General features: G+C 45.6%; 1 protein-coding gene across 2 annotated transcripts in view; it reads right to left on the bottom strand.

Annotated features, from left to right (window-relative positions):
- Positions 1 to 19,471, bottom strand: part of LOC308437970 (uncharacterized protein) — a 198,142-nt gene that overhangs the window by 128,467 nt on the left and 50,204 nt on the right. For both annotated transcript variants that reach the window (XR_013975575.1, XM_080939231.1), the window contains exons 2-3: positions 5,186 to 5,504; positions 4,453 to 4,553 (exon numbers count right to left, since the gene is read on the bottom strand). Coding sequence is in view for 1 of the 2 variants with exons in the window: in XM_080939231.1 (XP_080795357.1) it covers positions 4,453 to 4,553; positions 5,186 to 5,504 (420 nt within the window). In the remaining variant the exon portion in view is untranslated. The remainder of the gene's footprint in view (positions 1 to 4,452; positions 4,554 to 5,185; positions 5,505 to 19,471) is intronic.

The raw sequence follows: 19,471 nt of genomic DNA, 5'->3' as shown, positions 1-19,471 counted from the left end.
GCCTAGAAAAGTGCATCCACCTCCTGGATCTTGTATGGGAAGGAACTAAAAAGCCAACACTAGTTGACCAGCCCTGGTGCAACTCAGAGATACTAGCTAGCATTTGCAGATGGGCAAAGGAGAGCTTAGAGAACTTAGTAAAGTGGAGGAAGATCAACACAGACATCTTCCAAACCTGTTCCTCCAAAGGAACATTGAGTCTAGAATGTAATTCAGGGACTCAACAGTATACTTAAGAACAATCACTCTAACATGACCTTGCTGAATTATCACTAGAGTCTCTCCCTTGCCCGTCACATATCTCATCCAAAATGCATGTCCTCTCTGTCACTATCACAGCTGAAGACACAGTAGACATGAACTGACCATGTGATGGCCTTCTTTTGTTTCCTGGGAAACCAGTGAAAGTGCTGCTCCTCTGCTGTTGCCACAGCTGCATACAAACACATCTCATGACAAACTCCATCAAGTGCCTATGATCCAGGAGAAGTTTCTTACAGAGACAAACAGGTTTCCTCATTTAAGACAAGGACAAAGGACAGCTTACAGGCCCTTGGCCAGTTCTTGTAAATAAAGTTTTATTGGAACACAGCTACACCCACTCATTTACGTACTGCCAATGGCAGCTTCAGTAGTTGGGAACTGCGGGGCTCCAGAAAGCTGAAAATATTTACTTTCTAGCCCTGAGTAGGAAAAGTTTGCCAAACCTTGATTTGGACACAAATATAACCCACTCCACATACTGTGGTAACTAGGAAACCCAGAGCTAGATTGAACATTAAATTTCTGTGAGTCATGACACATCTTGAGCATCTTCTTATTTCTCTGTGTCTCTGTGTTTTGATCTTCCAATTCCACTGCAACGATTTACTTAAAAATAACTAATACTCCCTGAGTGGATATCATATGTTCCCCCCAAAAACCCACTAACTCAAGTGCTCAAATGTGTGTTTTATTTCATTCTCAAAATAAAGTTGGGGGCGGGGGGATAACAGCCTCTAATGTTGAAAAGAAATGAATGAAAGATATGAAGTTAGCAGATGACTGCACAGTGAAAATATTTACTATGCTGTGAGTCAACAGAGTGATGGAGGGGCTGACTGGAGCACACTGGGTATTCAATATGCACAAGAGAGTGGGCAGGACCCACACAGTGTCTGCAGCCAATGCTTCAATAAGTTGCTCTCAGGGGCTGGAAGGATGCCATAGTGGTTAAGGGTACCAGATGCTCTTCCAGAGGACCCTGGTTCAATTCCAACACTCACATTGAAGATAACAACTGCATGTAACTGTAATTTCAGAGTATGTGGACAGTAAGCACTGCATATACATGCTCACAAACATGCATGTGAATGCTGTGTAGACATACATGCAGGTAAAACACCCGTACACATAAAACAAATGTGGTTTATGCATAATAAGCAAAGAAAGCACATGTAAATAAGATGCCTTCAATAGGGTGTGTGTGTGTGTGTGTGTGTGTTGCTGCACATCAAGCTAAGCTGCCATCTCATAAGGAATCTTACAGATTCAGAGAGAAGCATGGTAGTCACAGACTCGACAGATGTAAAGCAGGGCTCCACAGCTGCCCATGTCACAAGCTCTGAAATTTACTCTTGTGATATCATGAGCTCCCACAGTCACAGTACCACAGCTGTAAACAAGGACCTATGCTCCAAGTGAAGACCCCTTCAAGGCTAAGAACGTCCATGTATTCTGGAAATGGAGATCATTAAGCTAGATTTTTGTACTCTTAGCAATGATATGTGAGACATCTGAGGCCGCTTGAGCCAGTAGCAATTTCTTTACAGATGTGTTAAATCCAGTACATACAAAACAATCATTTTTCTCTAAAACAGACTTGCCAGGTGCCATAGCTTCTGGGACCTACACAAAGAACCAAGATGCCCTTGATGACTATGTGGACCTCTTTGAACCTCAGAGTCTTCAAATGTGAAGCAAAGGGCCACACTCATCCCAGCATATCAGGTGGCCCAGGGGACTTAGCCCAGTTCATAGACAGCCCCATATAAAGCACCAGGAATACTAGAAAAGAAAAAGGCCTAGACTCTTGTCCTGTACACTGTGCAGACCCGATAGGGCTCCCAGCACCTCTGCTGGGACAGATCCAGGATGCTCAGCCATCTCCGGGAATGGGGGCTGGAGGATCTTGAGGGACAGCCCTCCACTAATGCAAATGCAAACACAGAAGCCCATTAAGGGAAGCCAGTATGGAAAACAGCAATCAAGGAGACACACGTCCCACCAGGCAGCTGAGGAATGATTGAGGAGGTGAACCATAAACAGAAATGCTGCCTACTCTTGCAGCCACAAGAGGGTGTGCCAAAAGGACCCTTTCATTCCCAAGCGCCTCAGCCTAGATGAAAAGTCACTGAGTTCCCTACTAATGAGGAAACAGAGCAAAAGAAGAAAGGTGATCTGCCCCAGATTTTAGTCACTAGAGGGGACAAAAAGGAGGCAGGAGTCACATTTCTCGATCTCGATTCCAAGAAGTGTGGTCCATGGCTGTGGAGGTCGGGAGCACTGTGTACCCTGGGAAACCTATACTTTGCTTCATCACCTATATCTTAACCGTGCGTGCCCCATGGCTCTGTCCTGGCACATGAGTGTTTCCGTGTTTGCCATGCCGCCTGCACTGGCCAAGTAAACAGTCATGTCTGTTCGGACATGTCCATCCAACTGCCTAAGTCCTCACAGTTACGGTTCTTTGTTGTTGGAGCCTAAGCCCACCATCACCCTCTTGTGAGAGGCAGGAGATAAAGAGAAGCACCACAAAAGGGTCATTCTAGGCAGTAGCCAATAAAAGCAAAGAAAGGGAGCTGGGAGCCATGTGATAAGTTAGGTACAGCTGTCAGGGAGGAGAAGAATGGGAGGAGGGGAATAGGAAGACATAATGAGGCTAAAAACCTCAACAGCCCCTCCCTGAAACGACTCCAGTCACCACCCCAGCTCAGGCAGGTCCATGGGCATGGCTTCAAATACACTATCCAACAAGTCCACACTTACCAAAGTCAAAGATTCTCCCCCAGACCGCTGGTACTCAACCTCTCAATGCTGGGACCCTTTAATACAGCTCCTCCTGTTGTGCTGATCCCCAACCAGCCACACAATTCTTTCATTGCTACTGCAATTTTGCTACTCTTACAAATTATAATGTAAATATCTGATATGCGGGATAGTTGACAATCAGCCCCCCCCCCCCGGGGGGGGGTCCTTCAATCGGTTGAGAATTGATGTGTTAGACCACGAGCAGCTGAGTAGTCCTGTTTTCCTAGCCTGACCCAACTCCAGCCCGAGTCTCAGCCCTGGTGTTCCAGTCCTGTGGGAATCCCTAAAGTCTATTTTCCTCAGGTGAAGGAAGTACATAGGTTTTAGGGGCATAAGAGCAACGACAGGAAAAAGTCCTATCGCAAACAACTCCAGACCCAGCAAAAAATCTTCCCCCTTCAGCTGACGCTACTGGCTCTGCACGGAACACCAGACAGACAGCTTTCAGCTTGGCCTTCTCCTAAGCATATACCTATTTTAGTCACAAGTCTCATGGCTCTCAGCTATAGAATGGAGACACACTACCCTCCTAAAGAAGTGCTGGTTAAATTATGCGGCTGTTCCAAAGAACCATGTTCATATCTATGTTCACACATATCACAGTGGGGCTGGACAGGTGGCTCAGTGGTTCAGAGCACTGGTTGCTCTTCCAGAGGTCCTGAGTTCAATTCCCAGCAACCACATGGTGGCTCACAACCATCTGTAATGGGATCTGATGCCTTCTTCTGGTGTGTCTGAAGATAGCTACAGTGTATTGACATACATTAGATAGATAGATAGATAGATAGATAGATAGATAGATAGATAGATAGATAAATTTTTGAAAAAAGGAAACCACGGTGGTTCACGGTCTCATTAGACCAACTCTGGTGCAGCATGTACTATGTGTCCAGCCTTTAAGCAGGAGAGCGAGGTTCTCAGGCTCCTCCAGCCTAAAGTCAGTGCATCTCTAGGGTCTGTGAATAAAACGATACCATAAACAGAAGACCTTTTAGACCTGCCCAAAAGTTTATCATTAGATACTAGCCCTAGAAGCCCATCCCAAGTACACCATGTCAATTCCACTTTTGCAGCCGAATGGTTACCTCAGTGAGCATTGTGCAACCTCCTACTGGGGCTACCGCTCTCCTTTGGGTACGACAGTAACACCCCTGTGTTCTACCAACCTCGTAACCCCTAAGGAGTCGAAATCCTGCCAGTCAGCTGCAGAGCCACGAAGACCCTGGTTGTTAAATCCACTACTCCCTTCCTCTGGCTAGCCATTGCAGGCTTGATGCTTAGCCTTCTAGACACTGCAAAGACCTGTGAGCTTAAAGTCCTGTCCAGGCCAAGCCATGGCTTACCCGGCTCCTTAGAAACTTCTCAGGGCCAAGCAACTCTCACCTTCCCCAGAATTCGCCCCGCACTGGCACGGTCCTGGCCCTGTGTAAAGCATTGGATACATGTTCGGCACACAGTGCCTGTTGTGAGCCTCAACAGCAACCCTGTGACAGAAAAGAATACTAACTTCAGTCATACTGAAGAGAGAAAGAAGGATACCAGGTTGTCACTGGCCCTGGGTCACATAGGGCAGTAGAGATTTAAACTCAGAACAGCCACCTGCTGACACACATGGTACCAACCATCTGGTCCTGTGGTGTTCTCAGTTCTTGGCATAGAGCCAAGAAAAGCTCTCGTTGTGTCTGTCTTCCCTTTGGAATTGTCAGTGTCTTAATGAGTTAGCCATCACATCTTCATTTATCATTCATGCAGGGTGAAAGACCAATGCCAGTTACCCACTAAATCTCAGAAACCGTCCTCCTCAGGACTTGGCCTTCAAAGCATTTAGAGTCTAGACAGAAATAAGAACCTTCAATCAGCAAGTTCCCATCAATTTGGGCAAAGCTGGGGGGGGGGTCTTTTTTTATTATTATTTTAAGTTCCAACAACTTCTACTTCTTGTCTTCCTCCCACAGGCTCCCAGCATCACACCAGACAGACTGACAGACACGGAAGACAGCAGAACTTCTCATAGTGGCCACATCAACAGACAGCTCTCAACCAGCAGCCACAACAGCTTGGCATAAAACCATGTCACAAACACTTCATTGGAAGGAGATGGCTCTTGGGGACTTACGTTTTTAGAGGGAGCTCCAGGTAGCCCAAGAAATCAGAGCAAAAATTCCCATTGGGTCGAAGGTAGAGGCACAGTCCTCTCAGCTGTGGTCCTTGTTCCCAGTGGCCATCCAGGCTAGAAGAATCCATTAAGCCATTTGTAACATCTCTAGGCAAGCCAGGTGTATTAATCCAGAATTTGCATCCACCACATTTACTTCCCAGGTAACTGCATCTTACTGTAAATCCACAGGGTTCAGGAAATCTTGAGAGGCTCCACGTAGTCTGCAAGCACAGCCTTCTGGAAGGCATTTTACCATGGCCAAGTAAGAAAATCAGGCCTGAGACAAGGAGAGAAGAAAACCATGTTGGAACAATCAGACTACAATAGCAATCAGCATTCCTTCCTTATATCTGACCCTGACCCATTCACAGAGAAATGTGCTTTGAAAAAAAATACCCCCTGTGACACTGTCACCCAAAAACAGGTGAGTAGACAGCCTAGTGGCAAAGGGTATGGTGGAAAGAAAGCCTTTATTGGGGGACACTATGCTGTTTGCTACCCTCCAAGCAGGAGATCCTCAGAACCAGCTGGGAGAAGAGTAGGCTTGAATGAGACAACCGGTTTGGATGAGGAGAGATTCAGTCACTGGCTGGCTATGGCTGACAGAAGGCCAGGTCTGGCACCCAGCCAAGCTAGCCTGCAGGTCTGAAAGATCCCAGCAGGGAGCTACTAGGCTTAGAGGCTTAGGGGTCAGCTGGTCGGAAGTCAGTCTTTGTTTTGTTTCTTTTTAAAGGCAACCACAAAAGGCTGGCCCGGCTCCAGGTCCCGCCTTACACAGTGAGCTGCTTCTCCAGGACAGGGGCTGGAGGCTTGTTTTCTTATTCATTCACCAATCCCTGGGCCCTTCCAGACTGGTCCAGCTACTATGTCTTGGTTTCTTCAATCCATTATCCTAGAAACCACAGAGGTTGGGGCCTGAACTTCCTTAGCCAACTAAGAGCACTAACAGCCCTTCACGGAGCATCTGTCATTTATCCTGCTAGAAGCTCTGACCTCCTATATCCCATAACCACCTGGAGTCCCCTATGGAAGTTCCAAGAATATTTGGGAGGCACACACCAGGAAGACAACAGCAGAAGCTAGGCAGGCAGTCTTCCCAGTCTGAAACCCGATCCAGGATCCTGAGTTACCTTATGAAGAACACCTACCCAAGACAGTTATGACTAAAAATTCAGACGTTTTCCACATATGCAATGTCATTTCATCTGCACATACACACACACACACACACACACACACACACACACACACACACACACACACACTGAGCTATGAGTTATAAATTGTTATTATCTGGTTGCAGAGATAAGACATTTGAGGCCCAGGGCAGCAACCTGGAGGAGCCCAGCTGCTGACTCTCAGGCCTGAAGTCCATTTAGTCTCTAAGAGCGGAAGTCATCGAGAGGAAAGGGGCACCCGAGGCTTTCAGCACACCCTCAGTTAGCACAGGGAGAAGGGAGCAAAGACATGGTTAAACATTCACTGAGGCCCACAGGCAAATCTGAAGCCCTGAAGTCAAGTTTACTTTACTATGGTCAAGTCCACTAAAGTTCTATGACTGGGGAAGAATTCTCACATGGCTGAGGGAGTGCTACCCTGGCTGGGGGTAGATCCTGACCAAAATCAGTGGCAGTGCAGATGCTCGGGAGAAAGGTACTTTTCTCCATACTCTTCATCTGTCAGAGAATATCTAGGGGGGCTTGCCACAGCAGGGCTTCAAGTGTCTTCAAACACAAACGTCTCTCCTGAAGTACACAACTGCCCTTACGATAGTCTTTAAAAGCACACAAAGAACCCACGGAGCAACGAGCACAGACTGAGTTTCAGCAGTACTTATAGCACATATCAGAAAGATAAATGAGGGCTGGAGGGATGGCTCAGCGGGTAAGAGCACTGACTGCTCTTCCAGAGATCCTGGGTTCAATTCCCAGCAACCACATGGTGGCTCACAACCACCTGTAGTGAGATCTGATGCCCTCTTCTGGTGTGAATGAAGACAGCAACAGTGCACTCATATATAATAAATAAACAAATCTTTAAAAAAAAAAAAGATAAATGAGGCTGGGAAGAGTGGGGGACCAAGGAAAACAACAGAAAAGTGTATTTATGATGGCACAAAAAAGCTAAACCTCTCTGTGCTCTTAGAAGCTAAGACAAAGGGAACAATGGTGATGTGAATTCACTCCCTAGAACCCACATAAATGGTGGAAGGAAAGAGCCTAATCGGCAAAGGTCTCCATGGCATACACGCACACACAAATGAATAGCAGTAGCTAATTAAAATAATAAAAGATGTCAAAACAAAGTTATGCTGAGTAACTGGTTGGAAGCAGGCCTTCTGAAAGGGTAACATCCGAGTGCTAGCTAGCCCAGCACCAAACGGCGCATTGTATCCACAGTTTGGCTGCTTTACCTCTGTGAAAGAGAGCTTACACTCTTTAAGACTTTCCTGGGAAAGTATGCTGTGGAACCATCAAAGACACGGAAATGGGCCCTCTGGCTTGAGACTGGGCATCTTCCGGGGCTCCCTGCCTCTCCACATCATCTTCTCACAGGCTGCGGCTGTCAGCTGGCCATGCCTGGAAGACATCCAGGGGGACCACAGGCTTCATCAGGAAGCATGGTCTGGCTTTGTGACACAGAAATTGCCCCACAAGAAAATACAGCCTCGGGTCCTCTCTCTTGGCTGTGTCTCTTTCCTCTCTGTCTCCCAGACTGTCAGGCCCAAATGTGTCACTTCCTTTTCGACCCACCCTCTGAGATATTCGTACCAGCTGACGCTTGCAAGCAGACCCGGGTGAGAAATCCAGACTGCTCCAGTGTTTACCCACCAGCAATAGAGCAAAGGCCTTTGTGTATCAGCTCCCTTGAACACCGGTACAGGGGACGGACGCTATGCAAGCTGTAGGGTCGGTACAAGGTGCAGTAAGAAGGGGAAGCTCAGAAGTATTCCCCAGCGCCCATCTTGTGTCCCAGTGTGTATGGCTGAGTTTTTCTCCCCACTCTTCTTTGACGCTACATTCATGTACATACACGAGTGTCTCGCTCCCCTTCTCTATCTTCTAGAACTGTCAAACATGTTCTTAATATCAGTATCAACTACGGGAAGTAGGAGCCATGAGAATACCCAAATAATGCAGCCACTGGGCCTCACAGCATCTGGAATTCTAGTTGTAGGGGATGTGGCACCCTCCTCTGACCTCCACTCACACCAGGCACACACAAGGTCCACATACACACATGTGGCAAAACATTCATACCGGTAGAATAAAATTTAGACAGACAGGCAGACATAAAGACAGATGGAAAAGAATTTGTTTGGTCTGGGAGATAGCTCAGTGGTTAAAAGCAGTGGTTACTCTTTCAGAGGTCTTGAGTTCAATTCCCAGCAACCGCACAGTGGTTCACAATCAGATCCTATAATAGGATCGAATGCTTGCAGGAACACATGCAAATTGAACACTCATATACATAAATGAAGTTTAAACACACACACACACACACACACACAAACACACATCTTTGTTCAATTAAAAGCAATGGATGTCCTCTTGGTTCTACAGAATGAACAGAGTGTGAAACACAGAGCGTGCTCACAACGGAAGCAGAGTCACCATCACCCTGGACAACTGGGACTCCCGCACAGCTTTTGAGATGCTTAAGTGAACTCACTGAAGTTTGCTAAAGGGTAACAAAGGTGCGCTGTTCAACTTGAACCACTGAGAAGCACCAGGAAAACCAACAGAGCACATTTCAAGTGCGGCTGAGGGTGTTCACAGAAAGGACTAACTAAAGGGGTAGGATCTGTTTTGAGCACGGGCATTTCCATCCCATAGACTGAGTCTGTAGAAGAAATGGGAAAGGCTAGCAGGCATCTGCCTTCTCCTGGCTGCTGCAGGCACCACTGTCCTTCCACAATGGACTGGGCATTCCTCTGTAACAGTGAAACAGTGATGTAACAGTGATGTAACAGTGATGTAACAGTGATGTAACAGTGATGGCTGCTCTTGGTTGTCAACTTGTCTACATCTGGAAATAGCTAAAACCCAAATGACTGGGCAAACTTGTGAGGAATTCTTTTTATTATTGTTATTTTTGTTTTGCTTTGTTTTTTGAGACAGGGTTTCTCAGTGTAACAGGTCCCTGGCTACCCTGGACTCACTTTGTAGACCAGGCTATCCTCGATCTCAGAGAGACCCACCTGCCATTGCCTCCTAAGGGTCAGGATCAAAGGTGTGTGTGCACCACTATACACACCTGATGGGTTTTCTTCCTTAGACCATTTGAAATGGGAAGACCCACCTCTCATCCAGAACTTTGAGGTGAGAAGATACACATTTAATCCAGTTCTTTTGCATTAGAAAGAGCCACGTTCACTTGGACCATACCTTCTGCTGCCAGAGAAGACATACCATCCATAAAGAACATGGAAGGAAGAAGCTTCCTCTAACTTTGCTTGTCTGATCTTGCTAGCAAGTCTATTCCTTCACTGGCATTGGAGTCTACCTGCTCCAACTTCCGGCGCATACTGAAGACAAGTTGAGACATCCAGTCTCGTGGACGGAACAGCTACTGGATTCCTGGGCCATCCATTGATACATAGCCATTGTTGGGACAAGTTGGACCACAACCTGTAAGCCTTTATGATAAATCATATGTATATATGTATGTATTTCTAATGAATCATATATATTTTGCTTCATGTATATAAATGTATCCCATTTCATCTGTTCTATATATGCAGATATATATGAATACATACACACACACACACACACACACACACACACACATATTCAGTCTATAAGTTCTGTTCCTCTAGAGAACCTTGAATAATAAAAGCCTTCTTTCTTTAAGCTATTTTTTCCTCAGGTATTTGTTCATAGAGATAATAAAATTGACTCCCACAAAGGGTTTGGTTTTCTTATTTATGAGACTGCTCAGAGTGGGAAAGTAGTTCCTGCAGATTCTTAGCCCAGGAGAACAAATCCTACCACCACTGGAGAAGCTGGAAAGAAGTTAGGACAGGGCTGGAGAGATGGTTCAACAGTTAAGAGCACTGGCTGTTCTTCTAGAGGTCCTGAGTTCAAATCCCAGCAACTACATGATGGCTCACAACCATCTGTAATGCCCTCTTCTGATAAAAATAAATAAATCTTTTAAAGAAGAAGAGGAGGAGGAGGAGGAGGAGGAAGAAGAAGAAGAAGAAGAAAAAGAAGAAGAAGAAGAAAGAAGGAGGAAGAGGAGGAGGAGGAGGAGGAGGAGGAGGAGGAGGAGGAGGAAGGACAAACCTTAGTGTCAGTGTTCACCTAGCCACTAAGAATCTTAAGCCTGAGAACAGCTCAGAGGCCTCTGGGCCACAGGAAGTTGAGGGAGAAAGTAGTCAGCTCCCTGCAGGCTGGAAGGAGACCACAGGAATGTGGGGGTGGGGGGTTAGTATACAGCAAGGAGAATGAATTGTTTCATGTGACTCTCTGCTAACATTCAAGCCACAGTCATGCTGCCTCCGTAAGCTCATGTCCTTAGAGCATCGTGAAGACTAGAAGCCCTGCGCACCAACAGCCACAGCACAATGAAACCTCCCTAACACCTTTACCAGGCAGGAACCAGCCGCGTATCTACACCACAGGTCATAAAAGCAGAATGAGTCACAGGAGTGAGAAGGTGACCTGGAATGAAGGCTCCACATCCAAGCCCTTTCACATTCCATTCCAGCTGCCACTGTACAGCACATCTCACACAGTACCTTCTTCTGGACCAGTTCACCCCCTACCCCGTGACGACTCCTTCAACACAGCCCTTTGCATCTCCACAAAGCCACTCCCAATCATTTCATCATCCCTTGTGACTGACCCCAAGACTAATCAATCACTGCCTTCCCAGTGCCCCTGTAACATGACATCATCAATTTTAAACCCCAAACCTGACCTCATCTCTGGTTCACTGGCTTAGTATGAAACTCAATATGTACAAGTAGGGTCTTTTTTTTTAAGATTTATTTATTTATGTATGAATACACTGTCTTCAGACACACCAGAAGAAGGCATCAGATCCCATTACAGATGGTTGTGAGCCGCCATGTGGTTGCTGGGAATTGAACTCAGGACCTCTGGAAGAACAGCCAGTGCTCTTAACCACCGAGCCACCTCTCCATCCCATGTAGGGTCTTCTAAAACCAAGAAGACACAGATGTATTTTCTCCTCACCCTCAGCAGCACCCTACTTTGAACATCTCCAGACCTCTCTTAATCAAGAAACTGAGCAATTAGGACTCCACAGCACAGCCTCGGATCATTAGTATCTGCATGGCAGCTGCTGTGTTCTGGAACCAGACAAGCTGGCACAAACTTGTAAGCCATGCATGCTCAGATGCTCAAGAACTGAGGGATCCCAAGTTCTAGTTAAGCCCAACCTATAGAATGAGTTCAGAGTCTAGCCTGAGCAATGACATAATACTCTCTCTTGAATTCATTTTTTTTTTTTTAATGTTAAGGGGCTCGGGTGAAGACTGTAGCTCCACCGTAAAGAAGCTTATAAGAGAGCTTGTATAGCATACAGAAATACCTTGAGGTCAATCCACAGCCCTGGATCAAATGGGTCAAAGTGGTATATATTTGGCATACTGGCATTTTGGAGACAGAGGCAGGGAGATCAAAAGTTAACTGTCCTCAGTTCCACGGTGAATTAGAGTGGCTTCCCAATTAGCCAGGGCTACGTGAGCCTCTAGTGAGGGCTGGGTCAGTTTCTGGCAGTCTATTACAGGATTGCAAATGCACTGGAGAGGAATCATACGTTGTAATCAGTGAACAAATCTCTATGTACGTCTCAGTTCAATATCTCAGGCCATGTTTATAAAATGACAGCTGCAAATTTGACACAATGTAAATATTAGAAGTAATATTTGTATCTTATTAGTAAGTAAACTATAATAAAAATAAAACCTACAACAGGGCACATTATGTCCAGCATGATACCCTAAGTTCAGTCCTTGGAATGAGAGTTGAATCCTGCAAATTGTCCTCTGGTTTCCACCTGTGTTCTAGGACCTGTGCACCTACATGCAAATACTCATATGTATAAATTAAAAGTGCATTTTTTGAGACAGGGTTCCTGTGAGTAGCCCTACCTGTCCTGAACTCACAGAGATCGCCTGCCTTTGTCTCCCGAGTGCTGGGATTAATGGCATGCAACCCCATGCCCAGCTAATAAATATAACTTTTAAGCACAAATAAATTAAAGGCTGGAGAGATCATTTTAGCAGTTGTGAGAACTTGTTGCATTTTCAGGGGCTGGTTTTAGCTCCCAGCATCCACATGATGTCTCAGCCATCCACAGGTCCAGTTCCAAGGGGTCAGATGGCTTCTACTGACTTCATACGGTACCATGTATTCCCATGGCATACACTTCATACACATAAATGTACCATAATTATTTTTAAGGCAAGAGATAGTAGAGGGCTTACCTCACATGCACAAGGCCCTATATCCAGTTCTAACAATGAGGGGGAAATATCACGGATGTCTAGTGGAAGACCTGGACATTTGTGCAGACCTACCATGTGCTTGACCAGAACAATGAAGGTTATTTTTAATGATGATCTAGCAGAAGGTCCCACTGGGAAAGTGGCCAGCAGAGATGGGAAGAGACTCTGTGGGCACATGTCTGCCACTGAGCCAGGCTCTGGAGTGCCATCCACACCAATGTTCACTGGGCACACCCGTGGGGCTGTTCAGTGTCTCTAAGTCTGACCTTCCTAAGGAACTACGACCTACCCTCACAGCCGGCCCTGTTCATCCACAGTTTCACTCTCCCATGGCCAACTATAATCAAAAAAATAATAATAATAATTATAAAATGAGAACTTCCAGAAATAAGCAAACTTAACCAACTTAAAAGAATATTTCTTGTGGTTATGATTACCCTATGCCAAGTTACTGTTGGACTGGAGAGATGGCTCAGCGATTAAGAGCACTGACTGCTCTTCCAGAGGTCCTGAGTTCAATTCCCAGCAACCACATGGTGGCTCACAACCATCTGTAATGGGATCTGATGCCCTCTTCTGGTCTGTCTAAAGACAACTACAGTGTACTCATGAATAAACCTTTAAAAATTATAAAAATAAAAAAGCAAGTTACTGTTGCTAATAATGTCTTGTTACAGTTCACTTGCAGATTTGTTTGTATTTATAAGTTTGTATATAAAGCTACATACAAATCCAAGATATATCTGTAGAGGAAAAACAGTATCTAGAGAGCTTAGGAGCAGATGTGCTTTTAGGCATCCAGAGGGTCTTGCAGCACTACTGCCTGCAGATAAGGGGCAGAGAGGATGAACTTTCACAGGGCTGCTGGAAGGAGCAAGCGAAACAATCCACACAGCACAGAAACCTTTAACTCTTACTATCACCAGCTGCAAGGGGTTCGTTCGTCAGCAAAATTAACACTAGTCACGATGGCTTCTCGGCAGCCACGCTGTCCCTTCAGGAAAGATGTGTGGAGAGCCTCCTGGCTGCACACCCACCCTCTACGTAGGTTAAGGATAAGAGAATGTCATTTCCCCCAAGGACTTCAAGGAACCACCGCAAGGCCTGCTGAACAGGTAAGTAGGCTCAAGGTGAACTGAGCTCATAACCTGGGAACTGCTGACTGTCTGGGAAGAGGTGCATGCTGGGGCAGAGGCTGACCAGGATTTCTCCGAAGCTAAAGGCAGGCCTAGGTCCTGGGATGCCACAAGCACCACAGACTGAATGCCTGCCGCTTTGTGTCCTCACCTAACCCAGGCAAGACAAGCAAGTCGGAGTGAGGGGAGAACGGGAGCCAGTAGAAAGCTCTGCGTGCACTCAGGCACAGTCAAGGCAGGTCACTCCCCAGTCCCTCTGCTCTCCTGCCTCTGAATTCCCAGACAACCTGCAGCAGGGGGGCAGGAAGGAATGAAGACAGACTGAACCCCACTGAGCCCCCAAGTGAATCAACTTCACCAAATGCTTCCTTGTGACTCTGTCATCTCCTTGGTGGCAGAAGGGTCACCACAACAACCTGAGAGAATGGGTAGATAGCAGGCTAGGGCTCCTATGCAAGATTTCTCTGACTTCTTCCAGTTGGGGCTAACAGACAGGACGGTACCTTCCACATCACTATGTTGTTAGAAGCCTCTTATAAAGAGGCCTGTGACACAACCAGAAACAAAGCTGTAGATACTGGGAGTGATTTTGCTCTTCCATAAATACCTGGAGTGTGTAAGAACAATTTCTGGCTGTCACACCAAAGAGCAACAGCAAAGATGACTCAAGTGTTTGAAGGTGCTTGCCACTGAGCTGAATGACCTGATTTTCATCTCTGGGACTCACATGCTAGGAGACAACTGACTCCCATAACTGCTACTCTCACTTCTGAATGTGCACTGTGATGTGCGCGCCACACACACACACACACACACACACACACACAAACACACACACACACAATAAGTAAATAAATAAATACTCGTAAAATGTAAGGCTCCAAAATGTTCATAATAATCTTACTTCTTCGGATCCCTTACACACGGTAAGAAGCAATCACAGTCTCCCAACAGGCTCTATCGGACATAAGCATGGGGTCCTAGATACCAGTACTCCAACAGTTTAGTCCCAAGTAAGCCTTGTCGGGCCTGGGCATAAAACATACAAAGGCCACCTAGGCACAGAGTAAGCCAGGTGTAATGTTGCACAGCAGTAACCCCCAACTCCGGAAAGGTAGAAGCAGGCAGATCAGGCCAAGGTTATCCTCTACTACACTCCAGGGTAACCCACATGAGTTGCAGTCACAAAGAAAAAATAAACAACAACAACAAAAACTAACTTGTAAAGAACAAATACACACCCAGTCAGACACCCCTTGCAGGCATATACAGCCCGAACGAATGAGGCAGCTAGGACAGGGAAAAGAGAAGGGAACATGTATTTTTTTTCCATTTAAGAAACACATTTAAGAGATTATTAATGAAAATAATCTCTCAGAGGCCAGGTTTCCTTCCCAGAAAGGCAAGACAGAACATGGAAACTGTGCTTAATACTCTACTGATGGCCATGGGTACCTACAAGGATGTGGTACATATACAGACAAGCATAACCACACACAGATATAAAATCACTTTTTCAAATACTAAAGACTAAGGTCCCGCCTGTTTTCTATTACTAAGATAAAACACTGACCATAACCAACCTGAGGAAGAAAATATTTATCTCATCTTACAACACCAAATCATAATGTGGCATTGAGGGCAGAAACTCAAGACAGAGGAAGCCTGAAGCAGGAACTAAGCAGAGGTCATGGCCATGGAAGAATGTTGCTTACTGGCTTGCTCCCTGTGGCTTGCTCAGCTTGTTTTCTTCTATCTTCTAGGGCTCCTGCTCAGGAATAGCACTGTCCTTAGTGAGAGGGGCCCTCCCATATCAGTCTTTAATCAGGAAAAGGCCTTCCACCACAGACTTGCTTATAGGCCATTCTGAAGAAGGCAATTCTCCAATTAAGCTTACCTCTTCCCAGATACCACCAGCTTCTGTCAAGCTGACAAAAACAAACACCTACCCAGTACAACTTGGATTGTCAACCAGGTGCCAGAGCATCCAAGCGTCATAGCATCTGACCCACGCTATGAGCTGCACCACTTTGCACTTCTCAGGCCAAGTTCCCTGGTCTAGAGCCCTGTGTATTTCAGCATCTACTCAAGATCCCTCAGTGAGTAAGTAGAAGATGCTTTCACAAGTAGAAGAGAGAGCTAGTCTAGCGACTTCAAATTGCTCTCAGAATCGCACCAGAGAATATGAAACAAAATGACCTGTCTCACTGTGAGTTTCATAATCATTAGCAAGTATTTGCATAAAGAATGTGTGTGAACTGGGGAAGGGTATTTTCTCCATTTCCTGCATACAGGGAGAACCGCATTCCGAGAATTTCCTAAAAAATTACTCTATAAAGGACGCCTTACCTCAGAAGAAACATACTCCTTCAATTCTGAAAAGTCTACATTCCAGGAAGAGTGGGCCGTTCTCTCCTGGAGGCTCTAAGGAGTGGTCTTCCTCAGGTCCTGTTACTCCCCGGCTTGTGGCGCCATCTCTCCCATCTTTACTGTCCCTTATCATCTGGCTTTTTCCCCATTTCCCTAAGACTGCCCCACTCCATCTTGGCCCAACACCAATCTCTGACTGCAGAGTTTACCATAATCTAATTCTGAGTCAGGCTAAAAAGACAAAGAAAATCTTGGGGTGTCATAATCTGAAAAGAAGTCCCTTAGTCTAGAATCCAGCCAAAGCCTTTATTAACAGAATAGAACACCGGCACAATTGAACAACCTCTTGAGGCATTTCTCCCTTTCCAGCCACCAACCTACAGTTTTCTAAGAATCTCACTAGGAATGCCAATCACAGGGAAAGGATATACACAAAGTTCCTTGTGTCACCTTGGTGACTCCTGGCTTTTCCTTATTAGACTACAATTGCACCCAAGGTGTCTCCATCTCTCTCATAAAAAGAAAGAAGGAAGGGTAGAGGTATTTCTCACTTTTCCTCTGATAAGCATACACTCCCACTTGACTGACCTTCTGAGCACGTCTCAATCTCCCTTCCCCTCCTTCTAGCTCCCTCTCCCTTCCCTCTCTCTCTTTCTCTCGGTTTTTAAAAATTGTTTATTTGAGACAAGGTTTCTCTGTGTCGCTCTAGCAGTCCTAGAACTCAGTCTGTAGACCAGACTAGCCTCGATCTCAGAGATCCAACTGCACATGCTAGAATGAACCGTGCGCACCACCATGCCCAGCGCCTTTTCTCTTGGTCCTCATACTTAAAAGCCTATAGTAAAATATTTTGATAACATCAGTGATACTTGTTCACTAAACTGATCCTGAAATATTTTTCAATATTGAAGCCATAAACCTAAGTTTGGCCTGAATCAAGATCTCTTAAAAAAAAAAAGGAAGAAAAGAAAAAAACAAACAAAAACAGGGAACCACCTGGGCTAGTGGGGTGTCTGTGCAGAGCACTGTTCCCATCTTCTCACCTCCTATATTCTCTCTCTGCTGAAAGTAAGATCTCACCCGAAGTAATTATGTCACAGAAATTCCCAGTCGAAATAATGGCATAATTTGAGGCTAGGATGGGGCACCAATGTTGGGGCGGGGGGGGGGGGTTCCTGTCAATTCAGAATACTCATCCACGTGTTTTCACATAAAGTAAGACTTGTGGCCAGTACTGAAGAGGCGGGGTGAGGCAGGAGGATAGCGTTAGTTGAAAACCTGAAATAAAGTTAAGAAAAGGAGGAGAGAAGAAAAAGGTGGAGAAGTGTAGGAGAGAAGCTGCCCACTCCTGGGATTTGAATACTCCGCATCAGTTTATGAAAGAAGACAAATGAATAAAACAAGGGGCTGGAGAGATGGCTCAGCAGCAAAGAACTGCTCTTCCGGAAAACCCAAGTTCAAGTCCCAGCACCCACATGGCAACTCACATTTGTCTGTAACTTGAGCTCCAGGAGGTCTGACACACTCACATGCCCAGGGGAAACACAGAAGAAAAATAAACATATCCTTTTTTTAAAGTAAATAAATAAACTTTGCAGATGACAAGCATTTTCCCGGTGGAAGCTGTGGGGCTATGGGCAACGCTAACAACCAGGTCCTTAAGTTCTGGGGGCGAGCGAAGAGAAGAAGAGCTTTGCTAGAAACAGCTGATGGTATCTGACGGTCTGCAAAGCTCACAACTAGGTAATGAGAATTAATTAAAACCTGATGGTGCAGGCATCATTGTTATTTAATAACAAAGAGTAGGAATGGCAGCTCCGTGACTTACTAATGACCACTTAAACATTTCATTGCAGTATGTAATATGCGAAACACAAACCTGTAATACACAATACGCAACTTGCAATTCACTGGAGCCTAATTCTAGCTCTAGGCCCAACCCTCTGTTCACACGCGGTATCTGCCATCAGCAGAGTCCTAAGCTGTCTACTACTGACCTCAGCGAGCAGGTGCAGCCCTTCCACATCAAGGTGTGCATCAGCCACATGACAGAGCATACAGATCTGCCCAAAGGCAAAAGGGACCCCTTCCTCCTACTGGGTCACTTTGTCCAGCTTGACACCAGGATTTGTGACTGCTCTTATGGTAACTTGTTATTCTGTATTTGTTTGATATCCCTAGGAGGCCTGCTCTTTCCTAAAGTGAAAAGGAGAAAGAATGGATCTGGGGGAGAGAAGATGTGGGCGTGGGGGGAGTGGGAGTGGGGAGAGGGGCAGGAAACTGTGGTGAGGATGTAACAAGAGAGAAGAATACATTTTTAAGTGAAAAACAAGCGAAACAGTAAATGGAATAGCATTGAGAAGAAGGAAGACTCATTCAGAATATATCACTTACTGGAATGTAGAGGCTGATGCTCCTGTACAAAGATCCAGTAAAATTCTCCCGTACCACGTGTGTGTCTTCATACGGTGCTTATTTCTAAGTGCTGGGATTTAGACCCTAAACAAGCAGTTGAGGTGCCAAATTAACATACCAAAGTGGACCAGACCTGGCCTCCAGATTCTTCTAGCATCCCTCAGTCCCTACCTATTACCAGGCACGGCTCCATGAACCACCTTCTATACTGAACTTTCTAGCCCAGGGGATGGACTCCCCACACACAGGCTCTTCATTACATAATCCAAACATTTGGCTCTTTCTCTCCTCTGCTTGCATTTCTCCTACCCTCCCTTTCCTCCCTTCTTTTCCTCCCTCCCTTCCTCCCTCTCTCTACCTCCATCTCTGTCTCCTACATGGCAAGTTCCCTGGCCTTATTCCTTAGGACCAGTGAATCCACCCAAGAAGGTTTGCCCCAATAAGCGTTGCCTTTATACTTTAACATCCCTTGAATTGGCTCATTTCGCTGGAGGAAATAACATATCCTAACCTATCATTTCTGCTTTTCTAGGAGTGAAGAATGCCAGACCCTCAGAATTTACCATATTAGCCTTTCTGAGAACTTGCTGCGTGACCCCTGAATAATGTCTATCCTAACACCATCATACAGGGATGCATGGAAATGAGTTGATATTTGCAAAAGGCTGGGGTAGTAGCCTAGTTTGTAGAAATGCTATTCTATCCTATGCTGGACTCAATTGTTATAATCTGAAAATATTGAAAAGGTCAAAGAAAAAAATGAAGCTAGTCAATGACAGAAGGGATGAAAAACATCAGTGTAAGGAGCCTTTAATGATTGCAATGGTTTATTTAGAGTGG

This window comes from Micromys minutus (assembly GCF_963924665.1).
Source record: "Micromys minutus genome assembly, chromosome: 27".
Lineage (NCBI taxonomy): Eukaryota > Metazoa > Chordata > Mammalia > Rodentia > Muridae > Micromys > Micromys minutus.
The sequence above is the reverse complement of the archived record's forward strand: the minus strand, read 5'-3'. Positions and strand labels throughout refer to the sequence as shown.